The 17,489-nt window shown below is 66.0% G+C and overlaps 10 protein-coding genes across 10 annotated transcripts; 6 read left to right on the forward strand and 4 right to left on the reverse strand.

The window, feature by feature from the left end:
* Positions 1-38: 38 nt before the first annotated feature.
* FA09DRAFT_340250 (hypothetical protein) lies at positions 39-408 on the forward strand (the record flags this gene model as incomplete). The annotated part of the gene is made up of 2 exons (XM_025744306.1): positions 39-274; positions 342-408. 2 exons carry the CDS (start codon positions 39-41, stop codon positions 406-408), a joined length of 303 nt encoding a protein of 100 aa, XP_025596734.1.
* FA09DRAFT_89339 (hypothetical protein) lies at positions 371-957 on the forward strand. Its single transcript, XM_025745889.1, has one exon. It carries the CDS (start codon positions 501-503, stop codon positions 798-800), a length of 300 nt encoding a protein of 99 aa, XP_025596735.1. The 5' UTR covers positions 371-500; the 3' UTR covers positions 801-957.
* A 625-nt stretch (positions 958-1,582) lies between these two features.
* On the forward strand, positions 1,583-2,295 carry FA09DRAFT_331329 (hypothetical protein). Its single transcript, XM_025742977.1, has 2 exons — positions 1,583-1,754; positions 1,814-2,295. The coding sequence occupies exon 2, from the start codon at positions 1,829-1,831 to the stop codon at positions 2,111-2,113; it is 285 nt and encodes a 94-aa protein (XP_025596736.1). The 5' UTR covers positions 1,583-1,754; positions 1,814-1,828; the 3' UTR covers positions 2,114-2,295.
* A 365-nt stretch (positions 2,296-2,660) lies between these two features.
* FA09DRAFT_284146 (acetyl-CoA synthetase-like protein) lies at positions 2,661-4,654 on the reverse strand (the record flags this gene model as incomplete). Its single annotated transcript, XM_025739866.1, has 7 exons — positions 2,661-2,795; positions 2,857-3,029; positions 3,088-3,244; positions 3,313-3,768; positions 3,833-3,947; positions 4,021-4,502; positions 4,556-4,654. Coding segments are annotated over 7 exons (1,617 nt in total), but the record flags the coding sequence as incomplete, so codon positions are not given.
* Positions 4,655-5,088: 434 nt separating this feature from the next.
* On the reverse strand, positions 5,089-7,624 carry FA09DRAFT_331330 (hypothetical protein). The gene is made up of 5 exons (XM_025742978.1): positions 7,062-7,624; positions 6,818-7,007; positions 6,446-6,765; positions 5,406-6,384; positions 5,089-5,348 (listed from the first exon to the last, which is right to left on the reverse strand). The coding sequence occupies exons 1-5, from the start codon at positions 7,607-7,609 to the stop codon at positions 5,106-5,108; spliced, it is 2,280 nt and encodes a 759-aa protein (XP_025596738.1). The 5' UTR covers positions 7,610-7,624; the 3' UTR covers positions 5,089-5,105.
* Positions 7,625-7,794: 170 nt separating this feature from the next.
* FA09DRAFT_331331 (calcium-dependent phosphotriesterase) lies at positions 7,795-9,681 on the forward strand. The gene is made up of 10 exons (XM_025742979.1): positions 7,795-7,977; positions 8,043-8,142; positions 8,206-8,693; positions 8,744-8,817; positions 8,875-8,893; positions 8,945-9,015; positions 9,068-9,082; positions 9,142-9,229; positions 9,282-9,412; positions 9,465-9,681. The coding sequence occupies exons 1-10, from the start codon at positions 7,833-7,835 to the stop codon at positions 9,555-9,557; spliced, it is 1,224 nt and encodes a 407-aa protein (XP_025596739.1). The 5' UTR covers positions 7,795-7,832; the 3' UTR covers positions 9,558-9,681.
* Positions 9,596-11,424, reverse strand: FA09DRAFT_331332 (hypothetical protein). The gene is made up of 8 exons (XM_025742980.1): positions 11,345-11,424; positions 10,862-11,292; positions 10,677-10,771; positions 10,538-10,623; positions 10,340-10,488; positions 10,040-10,284; positions 9,734-9,986; positions 9,596-9,677 (listed from the first exon to the last, which is right to left on the reverse strand). Exons 1-8 carry the CDS (start codon positions 11,348-11,350, stop codon positions 9,638-9,640), a joined length of 1,305 nt encoding a protein of 434 aa, XP_025596740.1. The 5' UTR covers positions 11,351-11,424; the 3' UTR covers positions 9,596-9,637.
* A 162-nt stretch (positions 11,425-11,586) lies between these two features.
* Positions 11,587-13,188, forward strand: FA09DRAFT_343940 (hypothetical protein; the record flags this gene model as incomplete). Its single annotated transcript, XM_025744626.1, has 4 exons — positions 11,587-11,957; positions 12,115-12,377; positions 12,435-12,700; positions 12,757-13,188. 4 exons carry the CDS (start codon positions 11,587-11,589, stop codon positions 13,144-13,146), a joined length of 1,290 nt encoding a protein of 429 aa, XP_025596741.1. The 3' UTR covers positions 13,147-13,188.
* A 349-nt stretch (positions 13,189-13,537) lies between these two features.
* Positions 13,538-15,312, reverse strand: FA09DRAFT_340259 (putative ubiquinol-cytochrome-c reductase Rieske iron-sulfur protein; the record flags this gene model as incomplete). The annotated part of the gene is made up of 5 exons (XM_025744307.1): positions 13,538-13,668; positions 13,724-13,757; positions 13,900-14,318; positions 14,990-15,177; positions 15,272-15,312. The coding sequence occupies 5 exons, from the start codon at positions 15,310-15,312 to the stop codon at positions 13,538-13,540; spliced, it is 813 nt and encodes a 270-aa protein (XP_025596742.1).
* A 596-nt stretch (positions 15,313-15,908) lies between these two features.
* Positions 15,909-17,488, forward strand: FA09DRAFT_331334 (vitamin B6 biosynthesis protein). Its single transcript, XM_025742981.1, has 6 exons — positions 15,909-16,169; positions 16,232-16,444; positions 16,496-16,783; positions 16,839-16,984; positions 17,048-17,177; positions 17,232-17,488. Exons 1-6 carry the CDS (start codon positions 16,002-16,004, stop codon positions 17,268-17,270), a joined length of 984 nt encoding a protein of 327 aa, XP_025596743.1. The 5' UTR covers positions 15,909-16,001; the 3' UTR covers positions 17,271-17,488.
* Position 17,489: the final 1 nt, after the last annotated feature.

The following is a 17,489-nucleotide window of genomic DNA, read 5'->3' on the forward strand; positions in this document are numbered from 1 at the left end:
GCATCTCATTTCGCAACCACGACCTCCTCCGCATCAAGATGCCTCAGAAAATCAAGTCCGACGCCTCCACGCCTCCTCCGGACGTCAAGCCCGCGAAGCGCAAGCTCGAGAACGCCCAGTCGCCGGCACCTAAGCGCACCGCCGTCTCTCGCTGGTCGGACGCGGAGCAGTACCGCGGCCTTCTCTATGCCGTCTCGCGCAACAACGTCAAGCTGAGCGCGGAGGAGCAGGCGGAGCTGGCCAAGCTGCTGGGCCGCACGCCGTCTGCCGTGCAGTGAGTCGCATCAGCGGTGCCTAGCGTCGAATGCCGCTGACTGCTCCTGTGCCTCGCCTCCTGCCAGGACGTGGTGGAACAGGACGGTCAGCGCGCAGATACGCGACCTGTACAAGGCGCCCAAGGAGCAGTAAATTGGCCACGCGCGCCGCCGCCGCAGCTCCGCCGCTCCCTCTGACATCTCCATCACCTCCTCCTACTGTTACACCCTCGCTTCAGCTCAACAATGCCCAAAAAGCGTTCTTCCTCCTCCTCGCCTGACGCTGATGAGAAGAAAGTGAAGAAGAGAGCATCTGCTGCGCCTCCGAAGCCGTGGACTGAGGCAGAGCGTGGGTCTGACGGAGGCGACGGCACGGCACACACTGACACGGCCTCGCAGAGATGGAGGCCCTCATCCTCGTCCTGGCCCACTCGGACGTCAAGACCGGCGCCGGCCTCTATCGCACCATGGGCGAGAAGCTTGGCCGCACGCCCAAGTCCATCGAGGTGTGTACTGCACTGTCGTGTTCTAGGATGCCTGGACTGACGCAGGCTCGGGTTTGCAGAACTGGTGGCTCGGCAAGATCAAGAAGCAGATCGAGCAGGCGCGCGGCGGCGATAGCCAGCCGGCTAAGGAGGAGTAGAAGTGCCGGGCCAGGCTGCCGCCGCAGGCGGTGATTGTGGGGCCTCCGCCGACGCCGACGCGGCCCGCCGGCCTCATCACCTGGCACTCGCTCGTAATCTCTATTCTGCCTCTACCATCGCGTGCCTTCGTGTCCTGCCTCGAGCCTGACGTGTCCGAGTAGTGTCTACTTGCGTCTCTTCCACCACATCATCCGCTGCAAACATGCCCAAGCGCTCTCACAGCGACGGCGAGGAGGACGACAAGAAGGTCGCGCAGGTCGACACGAAGGATGAGAAGAAGCCTAAGAAGCCGCGCACGTCAAGCACGGCTGAGCGCACAGGAGCTTGGAGCGAGGCTGAGAGTGAGTGCTGCAGAGTCTGACGACGCTGACTGAAAAACTGACATCTGCTCGGCCAGTCCACGAGCTGCTCATCTGCGTCCTCGCAAACGCGAGCTTCTCGACGGGCCAGACCATGTACGACCAGGTCGGAGCGCGCCTCGGCCGGTCGCCCAAGAGCGTCAAGGTGGGTAGTGGCCATGCACGCGTCGAACACGCAGACCGCTTACGCATCTCGCAGAACATGTGGCTCATGCGCCTCAAGAAGGAAGTCGAGGACGTAAAGGCCAGCCTGGGATAGCCTTGACGGGCCGCGCTGCATTGACGGGCTTCCAATGAAATCGCTTCCCTGATTACCGCACTGCTCCAGTGTGCTTGACGTGTTCAGCTTGTGTGCAGCACGCGTGCAGGAGAGCGGCGGTGCAAGTCAGGGGCTACCTCCGCACCGCCGATGAGCTGGCGAGGCGATCGAGGCTGCGAGGTGATGAAGCGCAGAGCCACGCGGCGCCGCCGCTCCGTGACCCTCTGTATCAGTGTTCCTGAGCGCACCTTCATCAGCTTCGTCCACCATCTCCGCACTCGCTTTACCCTCTCGCACCTCCACTTGCCGATGATGGCTCCCATACGTGACGAGTCTGACTCCGGCTCCGAGTACTCGCCCGGAGGCAAGAGCTCCGCGAAGCAGACCAAGCGCGAGCGCGACGACTCGTCCGACTCGGAGTGTGCGCCTGCAAAGCGTTCCGTGAAGCAGGGCTCGCCCTCCAAATCGCCTTCGCCCAAGAAGCCGCGCAATGTTGGTGCCGCGCGCAAGGCTGGCTTCAACACCGGCCCTTGGTCGGCCGAAGAAGGTGCGTGTGACGACGAGATGCGGAGGAAGGGTACAATGCGACGTCAATGAGTGGCTTACACCTGCGCGGGGACAGATCGACTGGCAACGATTGTCCGTGCATTCTTGAACCGTGTCGCTGCCATTGACGCGAGCATGCGCAGTACACGCTCGCTCTCAACGCTCCTGTCAAGCTGACGAGAGAGCAGCAGAAGCTCGTGGGAGAGAAGGTCGGACGCGATGTGAACGCGGTCGGTCACTGGGTGAGTCAGACCTGCGTGCCCTGTCTCGCTGGAGAATGCGGCTCACACCTCGCGCTCGAAGTTCTACGGCAAGCTCACAAAGAACGTGAACGCCGCGCGCAAGGAGCTCGAGGAGCTCGACAAGTGAGGCGCGGGTGGCCATGTGCGGCATCGGCAGCGATGTCTGCTTCGTCGAGCGAACGGCGCCTCGCCAGCAGCAAGCCTCGGCCTCGTGACGCCAGCAGTCGTGCGCTGTGCTTGAGCAGCAATGTCATTAGCGTGGTCTCGAGTCACCAGAGGGAAGCATGAGCTGAGCGGAGCATGAAGAGAGAGAGAAACGGTGCTGCCTAGAGCTTGCCCTTCTTGGCCGCGGCCAGCTCGTCCTTGACCTGGTCGCGCAGCACGCGCCGCAGGATCTTGCCGCTGGGCGACTTGGGGATCGCCTCCATGACGCGGCAGCCGCCGCGCAGCTTCTTGTGGTTTGCCACCTTGGCATTGACCCAGTCGATGACCTGCGCGAGCGACGACAGTGAGCAGGCATTCGGGCGTCGGAGGGCCTGGCGCGGCACTCACCTCCTTGGAGAACTTCTCCGACGCTGCCTTGTCCTTGAGGATGCTCGCATCGGCAGGCACAACGTATGCCCGTGGCATTTCTGAGGCCTGCTCCTCGGAGTACACGCCGATGACGGCGCTGTCTGCCACCGCGGGGTGCTCCAGCAGCAGAGCCTCGAGCTCAGCCGGCGCGACTGCGTGCGACGCGTCAGTCCGGGCGCGCGTGCGTAGGGGCGACCACGCGCAACCCACCCTGGAAGCCCTTGTACTTGATGAGCTCCTTGATACGGTCGACGATGTAGAAGTTCTTGCCGTCGGGGCAGATGGCAACGTCGCCCGTGTGGAACCAGCCGTCCTTGTCGATGCACTCGGCCGTGGCGTCGGGGCGGTTGAGGTACCCCTTCATGATCTGCGCGCCGACTCACATCTCAGCCGCCAGCCACCCGATGAACCCCAAACGACCTCCAGATTACTCACAGTAGGTCCACGCAGCCACAGCTCGCCCGGGCGGCCGTCCTTGCCTTGCACGTGACCGTAGTCCTCGCCGGACTCCGCGTCGACGATACGCGCCTCGACGCCCGGCAGCAGGAGACCGCATGACCCCTTCACCTTCTGATATTGCTTGTATGGGCAGTACGTAGCCACCGGACTCGTCTCAGATAATCCGTAGCCCTGCGTTACTTTGCCTGGGAGCCGCTTCTCGACCTGGTCGCCGAGCTCTGCGCTGAGGGGCGCGGCACCAGACATGAACATCTTGATCGAAGAGAGGTCGTACTTGTTGACGACGGGACTCTTGGCGATGAGCACGAGCAGCGGCGGCACGACAATCGCCACGGTGACCTTGTACTTCTGAACGGCTCCGCACCAGTCGTCGAGGTCGAACTTGGGGAGGACCACCGTGGTGACGCCCCACCAGACGGCGTGGTGGATGAACTGCGCGCGGCAAACGATGAGCTCGTGCGCTGCATGCCGCTTACTCCCGCACGATGCTGCGTACCTTGCAGAGCGCGAAGATGTGTTGCATCGGCAGGACAGCCAAGTGCCGGTCCTTTGGCGTGAAGTCGCCGCAGAGGCCAGGGCTGACGGCGGACGTGACGCAAATCATGTTGTTGCTGCGCGCAGAAAGATTAGCGGGTGCTGGTGAAGCGGGTGCTGGTGGACAACACAAAACACCGCTGAACTCACTGCGTCAGCTGCACACCCTTTGGCTTGCCGCTCGTGCCGCTGGAGTAGACGATGAACGCGTCTGTGTCCTTGGGGTTCGACACCTTGACCGACTCGAGCTTCTCGTCGCTCAGGAGCGTGCGCAGGTCCTTCTCGCCGTTCTCGCCCTCGACGAACTTGTCTGCATCGTCGAGCAGCCACAGCCGCGGCAGGTCGCCGCACGTCTCCGACACCTTGGCGAGCGCGATGCCCTTGCGCGCGACGGGCGCGACGGCGGGGTGCGCAAAGACGTACTGCACCTCGGCGTCGAGCAGCGGGTGCGTGAACTCCTCGCCCGAGTAGGCGGGGTTCATGGGCACCAGCACGACGCCGGCACAGAGGCCGGCAAGCACGATGCGCGGATACATCGTCGAGTTGGGCGAGAAGATGGCGACGCGGGCGCCGGGCTGCAGCTTGAGCTTGTGCCGCAGCACGTGCGCCAGCTTGCGGGCGTCGCTGAAGAGCTGTGGATGGGGTCGTCAGTCGGCGTACGTGCACACTGAGGAGCACTACACACCTGGTCGCGCGAGAGCTCCCAGCCATCATGAGCACGGATGAAGGCGGGCGCACTGCCAGCCACCTTGTTCGGGTTGCTCTGCAGGAACTCGAAGATGTTCGTTGCACGGCCCTCTGCGCTAGGCGCCTCGCCGTAGGGCGACTTGATGATCTGAGCCATGGTGCGGATGGAGCAGTGGTAGTGGTGGGTGAGGTGGATGAGAGAGAGTGCGAAGGCGATCGGCCTTCTCGCCCAGGGGCGCCAGCGCCGGCCGGCCGACGGGCAGTCAAGCGCAGGCGGAGTGCCCGCAGGCCGAGCGCCGGTCCGCCATGTCCGGCGAGCCGTGTCACTCCTCTGGTGCCTCTCGCATCCCTTTCCCCACAGCGCGTCTGCCCCACGTCATGCGGTCGGCGTGCAGGCATCTGGCCACGCGCGATGCCTCCGCACGCCGCCACAGCCTCGGCTCCGGCGCACATCCACCCTCCGAAGCCGACCGCTTCTCGGAGATCGGCACTCGGGACGCGGACATGTTCACAAGCCACATCGAAGTCAGAGCAAGCACAGAGCACATCTATTCCTCGTCGCTCTCCTCCTCACTGTCCTCGGCGCTCTCGAGGATGAAGCGCACGATGGGCTCGGCGCGCCGGCGCAGCTCCAGCGCTGCCTCGCCGCCACGGGCCTCGCTGCCGTCGCGCGCCGCCGGCGAGCGCCACCACGCCACGATCGCCTCGTCCGACACGAGGTCGTCGTTGTAGAGCTTCTTGAGCAGCGGCACGAAGAGCGCCGCGTGCGAGGTGTGCAGCGCACAGTATGTCTGAGAGAGGTGCTAGTCAGTCGCAGAGCTGCGGCGAACTGCCACCAGGCCGCTCACCTGCATCATGGCCACCGCCTCGATCTCATCGTCGCTGGCAACCGTCTCAATGAGCGGGCCCCAGCGGTCGAGGATGGCACCCGTCTGCTTGCCGTCCTTGGCATCGCAGCGGTCCAGGATGAAGCTGATGGCCACCTGACGCACCTCCGAGAGCGGCACGTTGCTCGCCATGCGCAGCGTCTTGAGCTCGATGGCCGCATTGTCCGTCGTGTGGCCCTCCTCAAAGGCGCGCTTGAGTGATGCAACGGCCTCCGTCTTGAAGTCTGCCAGGCGGGCGTTGGCCTCTGCTCTGTCGGCGGCAGTCTCATCGCCGTTGGCACCGTCGCCTCCAATGATGAGCGAGGCACCGACGGCGCCCTCGTGCATGTCTGCGTCCTCCACGCTCGACATGCTCGAGCCATCCCACTCGTCGAGCAGCTCAGAGTCGCCGCCGATGGAGCTGGCGTCGTCGCTGGCATCGTCGTCAATGTCGCCTGCCTCTGCGCCGAGATAGTCGTGAAGCGGAGCATCGAGCTCCTCTTCGTCGTCGTCATCGTCGTCCTCCGCTGCGCGGCCCTCGCCAGCGCGGGGCCACAGGAAGCCCTTCCCTTGTGCGCCCAGCGCTGGGTCGACTGCTGCAGCTGTTTTCGGCGTGGCAGCGTTTCCGGACCACTCCTCGTCATCGTCATCCCCGTGCTCCCTTGCGCCAACGCGCGAGAAGGGCGGCAGCGTGACGTTGGGCCCGACGACGCAGCCCGGGCCGATCAGGCAGCCGCGCCCAAGCACGACGCCGTCGAGCAGAGTAGCTCCGGACGCAACGATGCTGCGGTCGAGCGAGCAGCGTTCGCCGATTGTGACCGAGTGCCAGACGTGCGAGCCTCTGATGGCCGTGTGCGCACCGACGCTGACGCTTGGGCCAATGACGGAGCGAGCAAGCCGGACGTCTGCACCGAGCTTGGCGCCGCCTGCAACGAGCGTGCCCGGGCCGAGCACAGTGGTGCTGAAAGAGCGCGGTCTGCCTTCAGCTCATGCCCAGCGCGGCACAGCCTGATGCAACTCACTCGTCCAGCGCAACACCAGCGCCAACCAGCGCGCGTCCCCTCTTCTCCAGTCTCTCGCCCGGCCAGATGTTGCTCGAAGGCACGAGCGGGTGGGCCGCGCCTGCCAGCACGTCGCGCGTGATGGCGTCGTAGGCGCGCGTAGAGCTTGCGCGTGCGCCGTAGCCGTTCTTCTGCACCGACGGGCCAGCTGCTGCGCCCGACGACGAGCCGCAGACGTGCATGAAGATCTTGGAGTCAAGCAGGTCGGACGTGAGGATGCCGGGCACAAAGTCGCCGCGCAGCGACTGATAGTCGAAGTTCTCGGAGAACAGCGGCGGCACCTGAACACAAGCGTCAGCCAGTAGCGGCAGTCCTAGAGAGAGCTGCACTCACCTCGGCGCCGCAAACGTCGATGCCCGCCTCCACCAGGTCAGCGCGCACCTCCAGCTCGCCATCGCCGCCCTCCTTCTCCTCCAGGAAGAGCACCTCGTTCGGGATCTCGACAGCCTTGCCGACGCCATGAGCGGCGTAGTGCAGCAGCTGCGAGTTGCCGTTGAGGACGTGCAGGGGGGCATGAAGGCCTCTGATGGAGCAATCATCAGCTACGCGCAGCATAGATGTCCTCACTTGCACGCACCTGCTCCGCGCATTCTCGCCGACCTGCATGGCGCACAGCGTCATGGCCGTGTCCTTGTCCTTCAGCTTGCGTGCGCGGTGGGCCTCGACGATGGCGGCAAGGTCCATGCCCACGATGGCATCGGGCTGCACGAGCAGGAACTCGCCGCGGATGACCTGGCGCGCATCGATTTCGCGCAGCGAGTCGCCGACAGAGCGGGCCTCGGGCGTGCGCACCGTCGTCACCTCCATGCCGGGAGGTGCCGGGTGGGCGGTGAGGTGCTCACGCAGGACATCGGCGTGAGAGATGCTGAGGATGTACACCTGCTCGACGCGCGCGAGCGAGAGGGCGCGCAGGTGCAGCGAGAGCAGCGGCACATTGAGGAAAGGCCGCAGCAGCGCGCAGCTCTCGATGCTCTCGGCGGAGGAGGAGGCGGCAGCGCTGACGTCGAGCGGCGCAAAGGCGCGCGAGAACGTGTCGGCCAGGATGACGGCGGCGAGCGGCTCCTCTTGCGCGCCGTCCTTGTCTGCGCCGCCGCCGGGCGCCTTGGCACTCTTCTTGGGTGCCATGATGGGGGAGTGAGGGACGGGAAGGAATGCGGTGGACCCGCGAGCGCGAGCAAGAGAGAGGTGCGGCATGCGCTTGCTGACGTAAGCGGCGAGGGCACGCACCCGGAACACGGGTGTGGAGGCGGATGCGGGGCACGGACCGGCTCCCCCAAGCAGCCGCTTCCGGCCGCCGGCCTCCTTCTCGCCCCCCATCATCCTTACCCCACGGAGCAGCCTTGTCGACATGGCCGTTATTCCTATCGCCGGCGCCGTCCTGGCGCTGCTGGGCGTCGTCTTCCAGTTCGCGCTGCTGCCGCGCCTCACCGTCTTTGGCGTGCTCAGCCGCTCGCTCGAGAACAAGAGCAATGGCCGCTGCGAGATCATCCCTCGTGAGTGCAGCGCAGCGGATGTTCCGCTGTGAGGTTATTTCACTGATCATTCATCCGCGATGCAGAGCTCCAGGGCTGCGAGGACATGTGGCTGCACCAGGACACCGGCTACCTCTACGCCGCCTGCTCCGACCCGCTCACGTCGCGCATGTCGTGGCTGCCCTGGTGAGTGCCCGAATGTGCAGAGCAGTGCCAGGCAGCTTGACTGACAGTCTTACTTCTGGCTAGCCAAGACCGCCTTGACTGGAACAAGTATCCGGCGACGACCGACTACATCGCCGTCGTGGACACGCGGGGCAGCGGGCCGTGGTCCGAGCGCATCCGCAAGGTGACGCCCAAGAACTTCCCCGGCGTGCAGGTCAACGGCCAGCCGATCTACAACCTGCACGGCATCTCGGTGCACGTCGCCGACTCGGTGCTGCCGGGCAGCAAGCCGACGCTCAAGTTCTTCATCGTCAACCACCGCCCGCCGGTGGATGCACAGGGCCGCATCGACGCCGCCGCTGCCCTCAAGTCCGGCGCCAACTCGACCGTCGAGCTCTTCACCACCACCGTCGGCAGCGACGAGTTCGAGTACGAGCACACGTTCGCGCACCCGGAGATCCGCACGCCCAACTCGCTTGCTGCGACCGGCAAGGACTCGTTCATCTTTACGAATGACCACGGCGCCAAGGTGGGCCACGGCCGCGCCCTCGACCTGCTTCTTGCGCGCTCCAGTACGTGATGTGTGGCGCCGCCATGCGACCGAAGCTCACGACAATCGCAGATGCCGGCTACTGCGACAAGAAGGGATGCAAGAACGCATTGAGCCCCCTGCCGTTCCCGAACGGCATCACGAACGTGAGTGCTGGCAATGTCCCAGAGTAGAGGAGTTGCTGACTCTTGCCACGTCTGCAGGGTGCCAAGGACAAGGAGTGTGAGTGAGGCGTGCGTCAGGCAGTCGCTTGCCTACTGATGCTTGTCGCAGACTGGATCGCATCCACCTCGGACGGCAAGCTTCGCCAGGTTGAGCTGCAGGCCGATGGCTCGCTCGTTCTTGTGAGTAGAGCCACGCTGCAGCAACAGACTTTCGCTGACGCTGCTCTCCCAGCTGGACGAGGTTGCGGTGAGGACCTCCCTCGCGAACGCGGGCGCACCCACTCAGCTGACATTTTCCTACTACAGACCGGCTACCCGATGGACAACCTGCGCACCGACAGCAACGGCCACGTCTGGGCGGCCAGCTTCCCGAAGCTACTCAAGCTTCTGCCGCGTGAGTGGCGCTCAACTTGCGCCCGTGACGTGCATCGCTGACCCTGCCGCAGACTTCGAGGACCCCGTCAACACGCACTCGCCCGCGCACGCCATGCGCCTGCGCCTCAACGAGGGCAAGGACGCCTTCTTCGGCCAGAAGTACTCCGTCGACCACGTCTTCGAGGACGATGGAAAGATCGCCGTGAGTCGCCCGCCCATGCCCAGCGGCTCCTGTGCTGACGCGCCCGCGACAGTCCGGCATCACCGTCGTCGTTCACGACACGGACAAGCGCAAGCTGTTCATGGGCGGCGTGCAGACGCCGTACTCGCTCGTGTGCGATATCTAGGCTCCGCGCGCCTCTTGCACAGGGTCACTCCAGATGGCGCGATGATGCATGCTCGCATTGCTCGCTCTCGCCGTACGCCCTCACTTCTTCTCCCGCAAGGACCGCTTGAACTTGTTGAGCCTGTACTCGGCAGAGTCAGCGTGCGGTCAGCCAATGCACACATCTTACGGACGCACCTGTCGTGGTTGGCTGCCCGTGCCCGATGGCTGTCGTCCTGGCTGCCGGCCACCTGCGACACAGGCGCGTAGAGGAAGTCGCGGCCCGTCACCGGCGGCGGCGGCTGGGCGTTGCGGCGGCTCTGCGACGCGGCGTTCATCGTCTCGGGGATGAACTCCATCGCGATTGGCCGCTCGTACGACATGGCCTTCGTCTGCTGCTGGCGGTCGCGGTACGAGGCGGAGCGCTTCAGGATCGGCCGCGACCAGTTCTCTGCAGCAACAGAGTCAGAACAGGGGCCATGGCGCCGCTTCGAGGGCACTCACCGATGAGGCGGTCTGCAATGCGGCGAATGCCAGCCTCGACGCGCCCGCACATCGAGTAGAAGAGCACCACCTTGCCGAGCCCGCTCATCTTCAGCGAGATCGTGTCGATCTCCATGCCGAGCAGGATAGGGAAGAAGGCGCGCTGGATGTTGAGCGAGGGCAGCGACTTGTCGGGCAGCGGCTCGAGCCATCGCCGCACGCCGTCGAGCAGGTTGTTGTCCAGGATCGACTGCTGCAGATGAGATCTGCACAGGCGGAGTCAGCTTGTGCTGCAGCTTCGGTTCGGCATGTACCACTCACTTTTGCAGCGTGTCGACGACAACGCCCAGCATGCGCAGCTTGTTCGTCGCCGGCCGCTTTTCGTCATTTGCAGTGTGGTCGTCATTGGCCGCTGCGATCATGCGGTCCCGAATCTGAGCCACTTCGTCATCGGCAGCTTGGTCGAGGTCCTGCACGAGTGTCAGGGCGAGCAGCACACGGCAACGGCGCGAGACTCACCACCTCGTCGTCCTTCTTCTTGCGTGGCCGCTTCTTCGTTGGCCGCGTCGCCGCCTGGATCGCCAGGTCGAGCTCCCGGCGCCGGCCTGCGACATGCACTCAGCGCGAGGCGCAAACGAGACGGAGACGGAGCACTCACGCTCGGCTTGCTCAGCCTGGCCAAGCTCCGCGTCGGGCGCTCTTTGCTCCACTGGGGATGCTGAGCGCTCCGGCGACACCGCCCGAGACTTCTTTCTGCGACGAGCGATGCACTGCATCAGCATGTAGCACCTCTGGCCGCCGCTGGCGCGTCACGCGGGCCTCCAGCTGCATCTGATGACTCACTTCTTTGGCCGCTCAGCCTCGCGCTCCTGGTACTCCTCCTCATCCTCCTCCTCCACGGGCTGCGGCCGCTTGGCCGAGCTCTCGTTGTCCTCGTCCATGTCCTCCACAGCCGACGCCTGGCGAACATGCCCTGGCTCGCCGTCCCGCGCACCTGCATTCATCTCTGCGTCCATCGCCTCGCGTGCGTCCTGCTCCTCCTGCTCGCCCTGCGGCTCAGGGCCCTCGGAGTCGAGCACAGTCGACGCTCCACCTGCCGCCTTGCCCGCGCCGACGATGCCCGCTGCCTCGAGGTTGCCCTCGACGTCTGCGCCGCGGCTATCGCCCGTTGCCTCGCCGTCGGGCGCATCGTGTGCGCCAAACATGGACGCCGAAACGCCCGGGCTGTCGGGCTCGCGCAGCGGCGAGTCGGGCGCCAGATCGGCCATCAGGTCCTGTGTCCGCCGCATCAGCAGTGCGCAGAGCCTCGTGGTGCTGCCTGCTCACCGCCATGGTGACAAGTCCAGATCTCCAGGTGTGTGTGGTGATATGCGCAGCGTGGGCGCCGCGGTGAGGAGGGAGATGGTGGTCGGAAGAGAGGAGCGAGTCGTGGAGATGCGCCAGACGCGCGCCGCGGCCGCCGGTGCCGCTCGCACGGAAGCGCGCGCGGCACGCTGCGAGCGGCCGACCCGCAGCGCCGTGCATGCTCCACCGCTTCCTCCTCCACGCCCACCACACATCTCTGCACCATGAGTGGCTACATGGACGACGTCGAGCCCATCGCCGTGTCGGGCCCCGGCGCAGGCGGCGGCGCCTGGGCGCGCTCCGGCTCCACCTCGTCGCTCGGCAAGCGCACGCGCACCGACTCGCCCGGCCTCGGCGCCTCGTCGCTGCGCGGCACGGGCTCGGCGGCCGGCACGCCGGGGCCCTCAGGCAGCACCAGTGGCGGTGGCGGTGCGGCGGCGCCGGTGCGGCCACGCACGCCCGAGCCCGACGAGGACATCGACATGCGCGACGCAGACACGCAGATGTGGCTGGTGCGCGTGCCGCGCTTCCTCAAGGAGACGTGGAGCAGCGTCAGCGAGCCCGATGCGAAGCTCGGCTTCGTGCGTGTGTACGAGTGAGTGTGCGCTCGGAGCAGCGCCACTGGTGGAACGGACTATGCCGCGCCGGCGTGCATGTTCAGGCGGGTTGCTAGAGGGGCAGAGTACATGCCCGATGCCCAAGTGGAGTGATTGCTGTGCACAGCAGAGCTCTGACAGTCCATCGCGCTGCAGCCAAGACGAGCGCGGGCACCAGCGCATGGAGCTGCACCTTGACAAGTCTGCCGTCGAGTCGAAGGGCAGCGGCGGGCGCTTCTCGAGCATCCCGCAGCAGTACGAGCTGCACATGGCGCGCGACGCCGACGAGCAGCCGCGGCAGACGCAGAACGTGTTTGCGTTCCGGGAGTGGGAGGAGAAGCGCGACGGCGGCTCGGTGAAGGACCTGGATGAGGACAGCGACGACGAGACAACGGAGGAGAGCGAGCGCAAGTCACGGCGTGAGTGAGGCGAAGGTGGAGGCGACACTGGCCCTCAGCTCATGCCAGCTCTCACAGGGCGGACTGCCCTTGCTGGCGGCGTCATCAACGAGGTCTTTGCGCGGCCGTCCATCGTGGCGCGGCCAACAGGCGCTGTGGCGGCTGCGGGCAGCGGTCCGGCAGGCATCACGCCCGAGTACCGTGCGCTGCTGCGCCAGCGCCGCATCGACGCGGCCAAGCCGAAGAGCAGCGTCGTGATGCTCAACCCGAACAACACGGCCGAGAACAACATGCTCGCGGCCGGTGTGACGGGACACGCCAAGGGCAAGCGCGAGGCGTTCATCGTGAGTCACCGCAGCTGGCTTGATGAGTGTGCCGTGGCTGACCTCTCGAACCTCAGGCCACGAAGCAGAAGCCGACCAAGTCGACGGAGAAGTTCGCGCGCATGCCCAAGAACGAGCTGCTCGACCTGCTCATGACGAGCTTCGACCGCTACCCGTACTGGTCCCTCAAGGCGCTGCGGCAGGAGACGCAGCAGCCCGAGGCATACCTCAAGGACGTGCTGAGCACCATCGGCGACCTGCACAAGCGCGGCCCCTACACCGGCAACTGGTCGCTGAAGTCAGAGTTCCGCGATGCGCCGCGCGAGAAGGCGGCGCCGCCTGTGCAGGCGTCGGGCAGCACGCAGCCAGCAGCGGCTACGCCTGCCAAGTCTGCGGCGGAAGACGATGGAGCAGACGACGATGACGATGATGACGACGATGGAGAGGACTTTGATGAGGTGATCTGAGCTGAGCGGCACCAGGGCTTCGCAATGTCATAGACTCGCTTCAGATGCCTCGCCGGACGATTGTTGCACGCTGCACGACCAACGGGCGCTTGTGCGCAGTCGCCAGCTGGACTCCATTGAGTTAACGCAGAGTCGAGGCAGAGGAGCGCCAGGCCTCATTCAGTCCGATCCATGCCCCTGTGCGCAGCTGCTCAGCTCGCACAAAGCGCTGCCTGACCGCATCGCACCGGCAGACCCCTGACAGCTGCCCGCAGACGTGCGTTGAGGCCACACAAGTTCCATTGCGAAAGCGTCAATCTACAGAGGCCGCCACAGACGTGCGGCGCCCTCGCTGCGCCGCACCCTGTCCTCCTCTCTCAGTCCCAGCATCCGTGACTCCAAGGCGCTTAGCTTAGCCGATGACGATCTTGTTCTCGTCGTCGTTGAAGCTGTGTGCCGGCACCTCCAGGTTGAGCGGGGCCGGGCCCTTGCGTGCGCGGCCGCTGATGTCGTAGTGCGAGCCGTGGCACGGGCAGTACCAGCCTGCGAGAGGCAGTGAGCATCGGAGCGTGCGTCGGCGTGTCTCAGCCGGGCTCACCTCCGTAGTCGCCAGCCTCGCCGATCGGCACACACTGCAGGAGCAAGCGTCAGTGATCTGCAGCGTCGGTGTCACTCGAAGTCAGTTGCGCGACTTACGCTGCGGAGGGAAGAGGGCGTCAGCATAGGCACAGCGCTCTTGGCACACGCCGAGACTCACCCAAGGTGTGTGCAGACGCCGAGCATGACCAGCCACTCCGGGCGCTGGGCACGGTCGCTGTCCTTCTGCGGGTCGCGCAGCTTGGAGATGTCGACGGCGTTGGCCTCGTCGATCTCGTCGGCGGTGCGGTGGCGCACGAACACGGGCTTGCCGCGCCACTTGATGATGGCGTTCTTGCCCTCGGGGATCGATGCCATCTCGACCTCCACCTTGGCGAGCGCAAGCACGTCGGCCGACGCGCTCATCGAGGCGAGGAAGTCAGACACCGTGGCACGCGCGCCCGAGGCGGCGATCAGGCCCATGGAGCCGACCATGAAGTACGAGAAGGCCTTGTTGCTGTTGACGTTCGACGTGCGGTACGCGCCAAAGTCGGGCACGGCCTGCAGCTTGCGCGACGACGTCGACATGAAGCGCGGCTGGCCAATCGTGGGGTTGGCTGAGAGGTCTGCTGTCAGCGCGTGCCCAAGTGCGTTGGTCCAGCAGGAGCAATTGAGCGAGCGCTGGGAAGCGTGCCGAGGCTGCAGGGCATACTGCCAGCGCCGAGGCGTGTTCGCCTTCTGAAGGGCCGCAACGTGCTAGCCTTGCGCTGCCAGCCAGTCGGCCAGTCGGCGGAGCGCTCTACCGGCCTTTGTGCGCGGCGAGTCCGCGCTCTTGGCGCTGCTCAAGCCCGCATCGCAACCTGCCGCAGTGATTCGGCACGCGTGCTCGAGCTCTGTGCAGGCCTAGCCAGCGCTCTCAAGCGACAGACAACTGGTGCTGCTCTGCGCTGCGCTTCGAGCTTCACGCGAATTCGCCCGTTGGGGGGTACCCCTGGCCCTCGGAAGATTCCCGCAGCAGCTGCGCGGGCGCGAGCGGAGAGGCGGCATCCTCCTTTGTTGAAGCGTCGAGCAAGAGCATTGAGCCCTCTGCGCAGCGCTTCGCAGCCGCCGAATAGGCTCTCGCGGAGCCGCCGCTCGAGCGCCACTGCCGCGCTGCCTGTCCTGCCCACCAGAGGGCTCACAGCGTGCAGCCTTGCGCTTCTAGGTGCAGTCTCTCTGCGCGATACCAAGCAACATCCCTCCATGCCCTGACATCACCACACCGGCTCCTGCTCGCCGCGCTACTCACCGTTCACACCCGTGCGGACCACACCAGCAGCGCCAGCGCGGCTAACGGCCCAGCGCGGCACGGCGCCGGCGTCAGCGCGCACGCCCGGGCCACCGTGGCCGTGGGCGTCGTGCTCGTCGACAAGCGCACGAGCAGCGAAGTTGGCGGCCGAGATGGGCGCGCCGGCGGCCGAGACGCGCGTCGTCGGGCTGCGGGCGAGAGAGCGGGCGTCAGCGCAGGAAGATCGGCTGCGCGCGGCGCACAGCGCGGGCGCAGGCCGCAGCATGGCAACGGCAGACGCACGCCAGGTTGATGAAGGTGCGGGTGCGCAGGGCGGCGGACATGCTGGGCGACGGGACGGGGTGAGGAGGAGGGAGGGCGTGGAGACGACGACGGCGCCGGCGACGACGACGACGAGCTCGCAGCTGGCGCTGGCCGGCCGGCGCTGCCACAAACTGCCCGCTCGCTGCTGGCTGGCGCGCGACGGGCGAGCCGTGCCTGCTGGCGCGGCGCCGTGGGCGCAGGCGTGGTGAGCGCCGCGCGACGGCCGGAGCGGCCCGGCGCTGACACGTGACCACCGCTGCCTTGCCACAGAGCGTGGGAACACGGCCGCGCCTTGCTTGCGCCTGCACCCCGCACCGGCACACGCTGACGCTGACGCCTCGGCCTCGCGCTCCGTCCGCGCTGCAGCTCCGAGTGAGCACGATGCGCTCTGAAGCTGAGCATGAGGGACTGCATACGGGTGGCTTGGCCGCTGACAGAGCGCTGCACGGGCTTGCGCAGGCAGACTCTGGCGCAGCCGGCGAGGGCAGCGCTGCTGACACGCAGGCGTCCGTGCTGACGTGATCGATTTTTGGTGGTGCGGCCGCGGGCCGTGGCGCGGCTGGAAGAAGCTTGCGCTTGGGAGGCCGGCGCGGCGCTGCAGCCGCCGCTGTCACGGCGACTCCGCTTCTCAGTCAAGCCGGCGTGACTCGCGCACTCAGGCCTGCTCTCCTCGTCTCCTCACCACCACACCCCACTCAGCACACACACCATGTCGTCCGAGGCTCCCATCACCAACGGCAACGGCGCTGCCGCGTCCAACGGCATCTCGCGCGCGGCACCTGCCGCCGCCGCGCCCGCCTCGTCCGCCCACGGCCCCAGCGGCACGTTCGGCGTCAAGAGCGGCCTCGCGCAGATGCTCAAGGGCGGCGTCATCATGGTGCGTGCTGGCGAGGCACACCCTCGATTGTGGCTGCAGCAGCTCATCCCTTGTTCCATCAGGACGTCGTCAATGTCGAGCAGGCCCGCATCGCCGAGGAGGCCGGCGCCTGCGCCGTCATGGCCCTCGAGCGTGTGCCCGCCGACATCCGCGTCGAGGGCGGCGTGGCACGCATGAGCGACCCCAAGATGATCCGCGAGATCATGGCTGCCGTCACGATCCCCGTCATGGCCAAGTGCCGCATTGGCCACTTTGTCGAGGCGCAGATCCTGCAGGTGTGTAGCTCCTAGCGAGCAGCTCCTGCAGCAGCGCTGACTCCTGCCCAGGCCCTCAACGTCGACTACATCGACGAGTCCGAGGTGCTCACGCCCGCCGACGACTACCACCACATTGCCAAGCACAGCTTCAAGATCCCCTTCGTCTGCGGCTGCCGCAACCTCGGCGAGGCGCTGCGCCGCATCTCCGAGGGCGCGGCCATGATCCGCACCAAGGGCGAGGCCGGCACGGGCAACGTCGTCGAGGCCGTGCACCACCAGCGCACGGTGCAGGCTGAGATCCGCCGCGCCGCCGGCATGAGCGACGAGGAGCTCTACACGTACGCCAAGGAGATTTCTGTGCGTGCTGCGGTGTGTTCGCTGCATCTGCTGCGTGCTTACACTCCACCTGCAGGCGCCGTACCACCTGCTCAAGGAGACCGCCCGCCTGAAGCGCCTGCCCGTCGTCAACTTCGCCGCTGGCGGTGTTGCCACGCCCGCCGACGCTGCGCTCATGATGCAGCTCGGCTCGGACGGTGTGTTCGTCGGCTCTGGCATCTTGTAAGTTGCGCTTTCAGGCTCCGCTCCATGCGCATGCGCTGAAAGGGCGCTCCACTCTTCCAGCAAGGGCCAGAACCAGGCCGAGCGCGCCCGCGCCATCGTCGAGGCTGTCGCGCACTACGACAACCCGGAGAAGCTGGCCGAGGTCTCGACGGACCTCGGCGAGGCCATGGTCGGCCTCACGATCTCCGACGTGAGTGGTGCGAGATCCCGCTGCTCACACATCTGCTCACGTCTCGCCCAACAGAACATGAAGGGCGGCAAGATGGCCCAGCGCGGCTGGTAATATGCTCCCCTCCTCTCGCTTCCTATTATTCGCTCTCCACAGCCAAAGCGCTTCCAGCTCCGCCAGTCGTGTCACACACATCCCGTACTAGTCATCCCTGCACCGCCATGCTCTCATCATCACATCCCAGCCTCTTTCAACAGTGCCCGCTGCAGCGCCCTCGCCCTTATTTCCGTATGCCAGGCGGGCAGGAATAGAGTTGATTGGAGGACGCAACGA

Source organism: Tilletiopsis washingtonensis (assembly GCF_003144115.1).
Source record: "Tilletiopsis washingtonensis strain MCA 4186 unplaced genomic scaffold FA09scaffold_17, whole genome shotgun sequence".
NCBI lineage: Eukaryota > Fungi > Basidiomycota > Exobasidiomycetes > Entylomatales > Tilletiopsis > Tilletiopsis washingtonensis.

Coding starts and splice junctions, on each gene's coding strand:
- FA09DRAFT_89339 (XM_025745889.1), top strand. CDS start 501: ATGCCCAAAAAGCGTTCTTCCTCCTCCTCGCCTGACGCTGATGAGAAG.
- FA09DRAFT_331329 (XM_025742977.1), top strand. CDS start 1,829: ATGGCTCCCATACGTGACGAGTCTGACTCCGGCTCCGAGTACTCGCCC.
- FA09DRAFT_331330 (XM_025742978.1), bottom strand. CDS start 7,609: ATGGCACCCAAGAAGAGTGCCAAGGCGCCCGGCGGCGGCGCAGACAAG. Junction 7,008..7,061: donor GGCGAGAATGCGCGGAGCAG/GTGCGTGCAAGT, acceptor TTGCTCCATCAG/AGGCCTTCATGCCCCCCTGC. Junction 6,385..6,445: donor GCTGGTGTTGCGCTGGACGA/GTGAGTTGCATC, acceptor GCGCTCTTTCAG/CACCACTGTGCTCGGCCCGG.
- FA09DRAFT_331331 (XM_025742979.1), top strand. CDS start 7,833: ATGGCCGTTATTCCTATCGCCGGCGCCGTCCTGGCGCTGCTGGGCGTC. Junction 7,978..8,042: donor CCGCTGCGAGATCATCCCTC/GTGAGTGCAGCG, acceptor TCCGCGATGCAG/AGCTCCAGGGCTGCGAGGAC. Junction 9,230..9,281: donor GCTACTCAAGCTTCTGCCGC/GTGAGTGGCGCT, acceptor ACCCTGCCGCAG/ACTTCGAGGACCCCGTCAAC.
- FA09DRAFT_331332 (XM_025742980.1), bottom strand. Junction 10,772..10,861: donor GAGGCTGAGCGGCCAAAGAA/GTGAGTCATCAG, acceptor CGCTCGTCGCAG/AAAGAAGTCTCGGGCGGTGT. Junction 9,678..9,733: donor CGGGCAGCCAACCACGACAG/GTGCGTCCGTAA, acceptor TGCCGAGTACAG/GCTCAACAAGTTCAAGCGGT.
- FA09DRAFT_331334 (XM_025742981.1), top strand. CDS start 16,002: ATGTCGTCCGAGGCTCCCATCACCAACGGCAACGGCGCTGCCGCGTCC. Junction 16,784..16,838: donor CGTACGCCAAGGAGATTTCT/GTGCGTGCTGCG, acceptor CTCCACCTGCAG/GCGCCGTACCACCTGCTCAA. Junction 16,985..17,047: donor TTCGTCGGCTCTGGCATCTT/GTAAGTTGCGCT, acceptor CCACTCTTCCAG/CAAGGGCCAGAACCAGGCCG.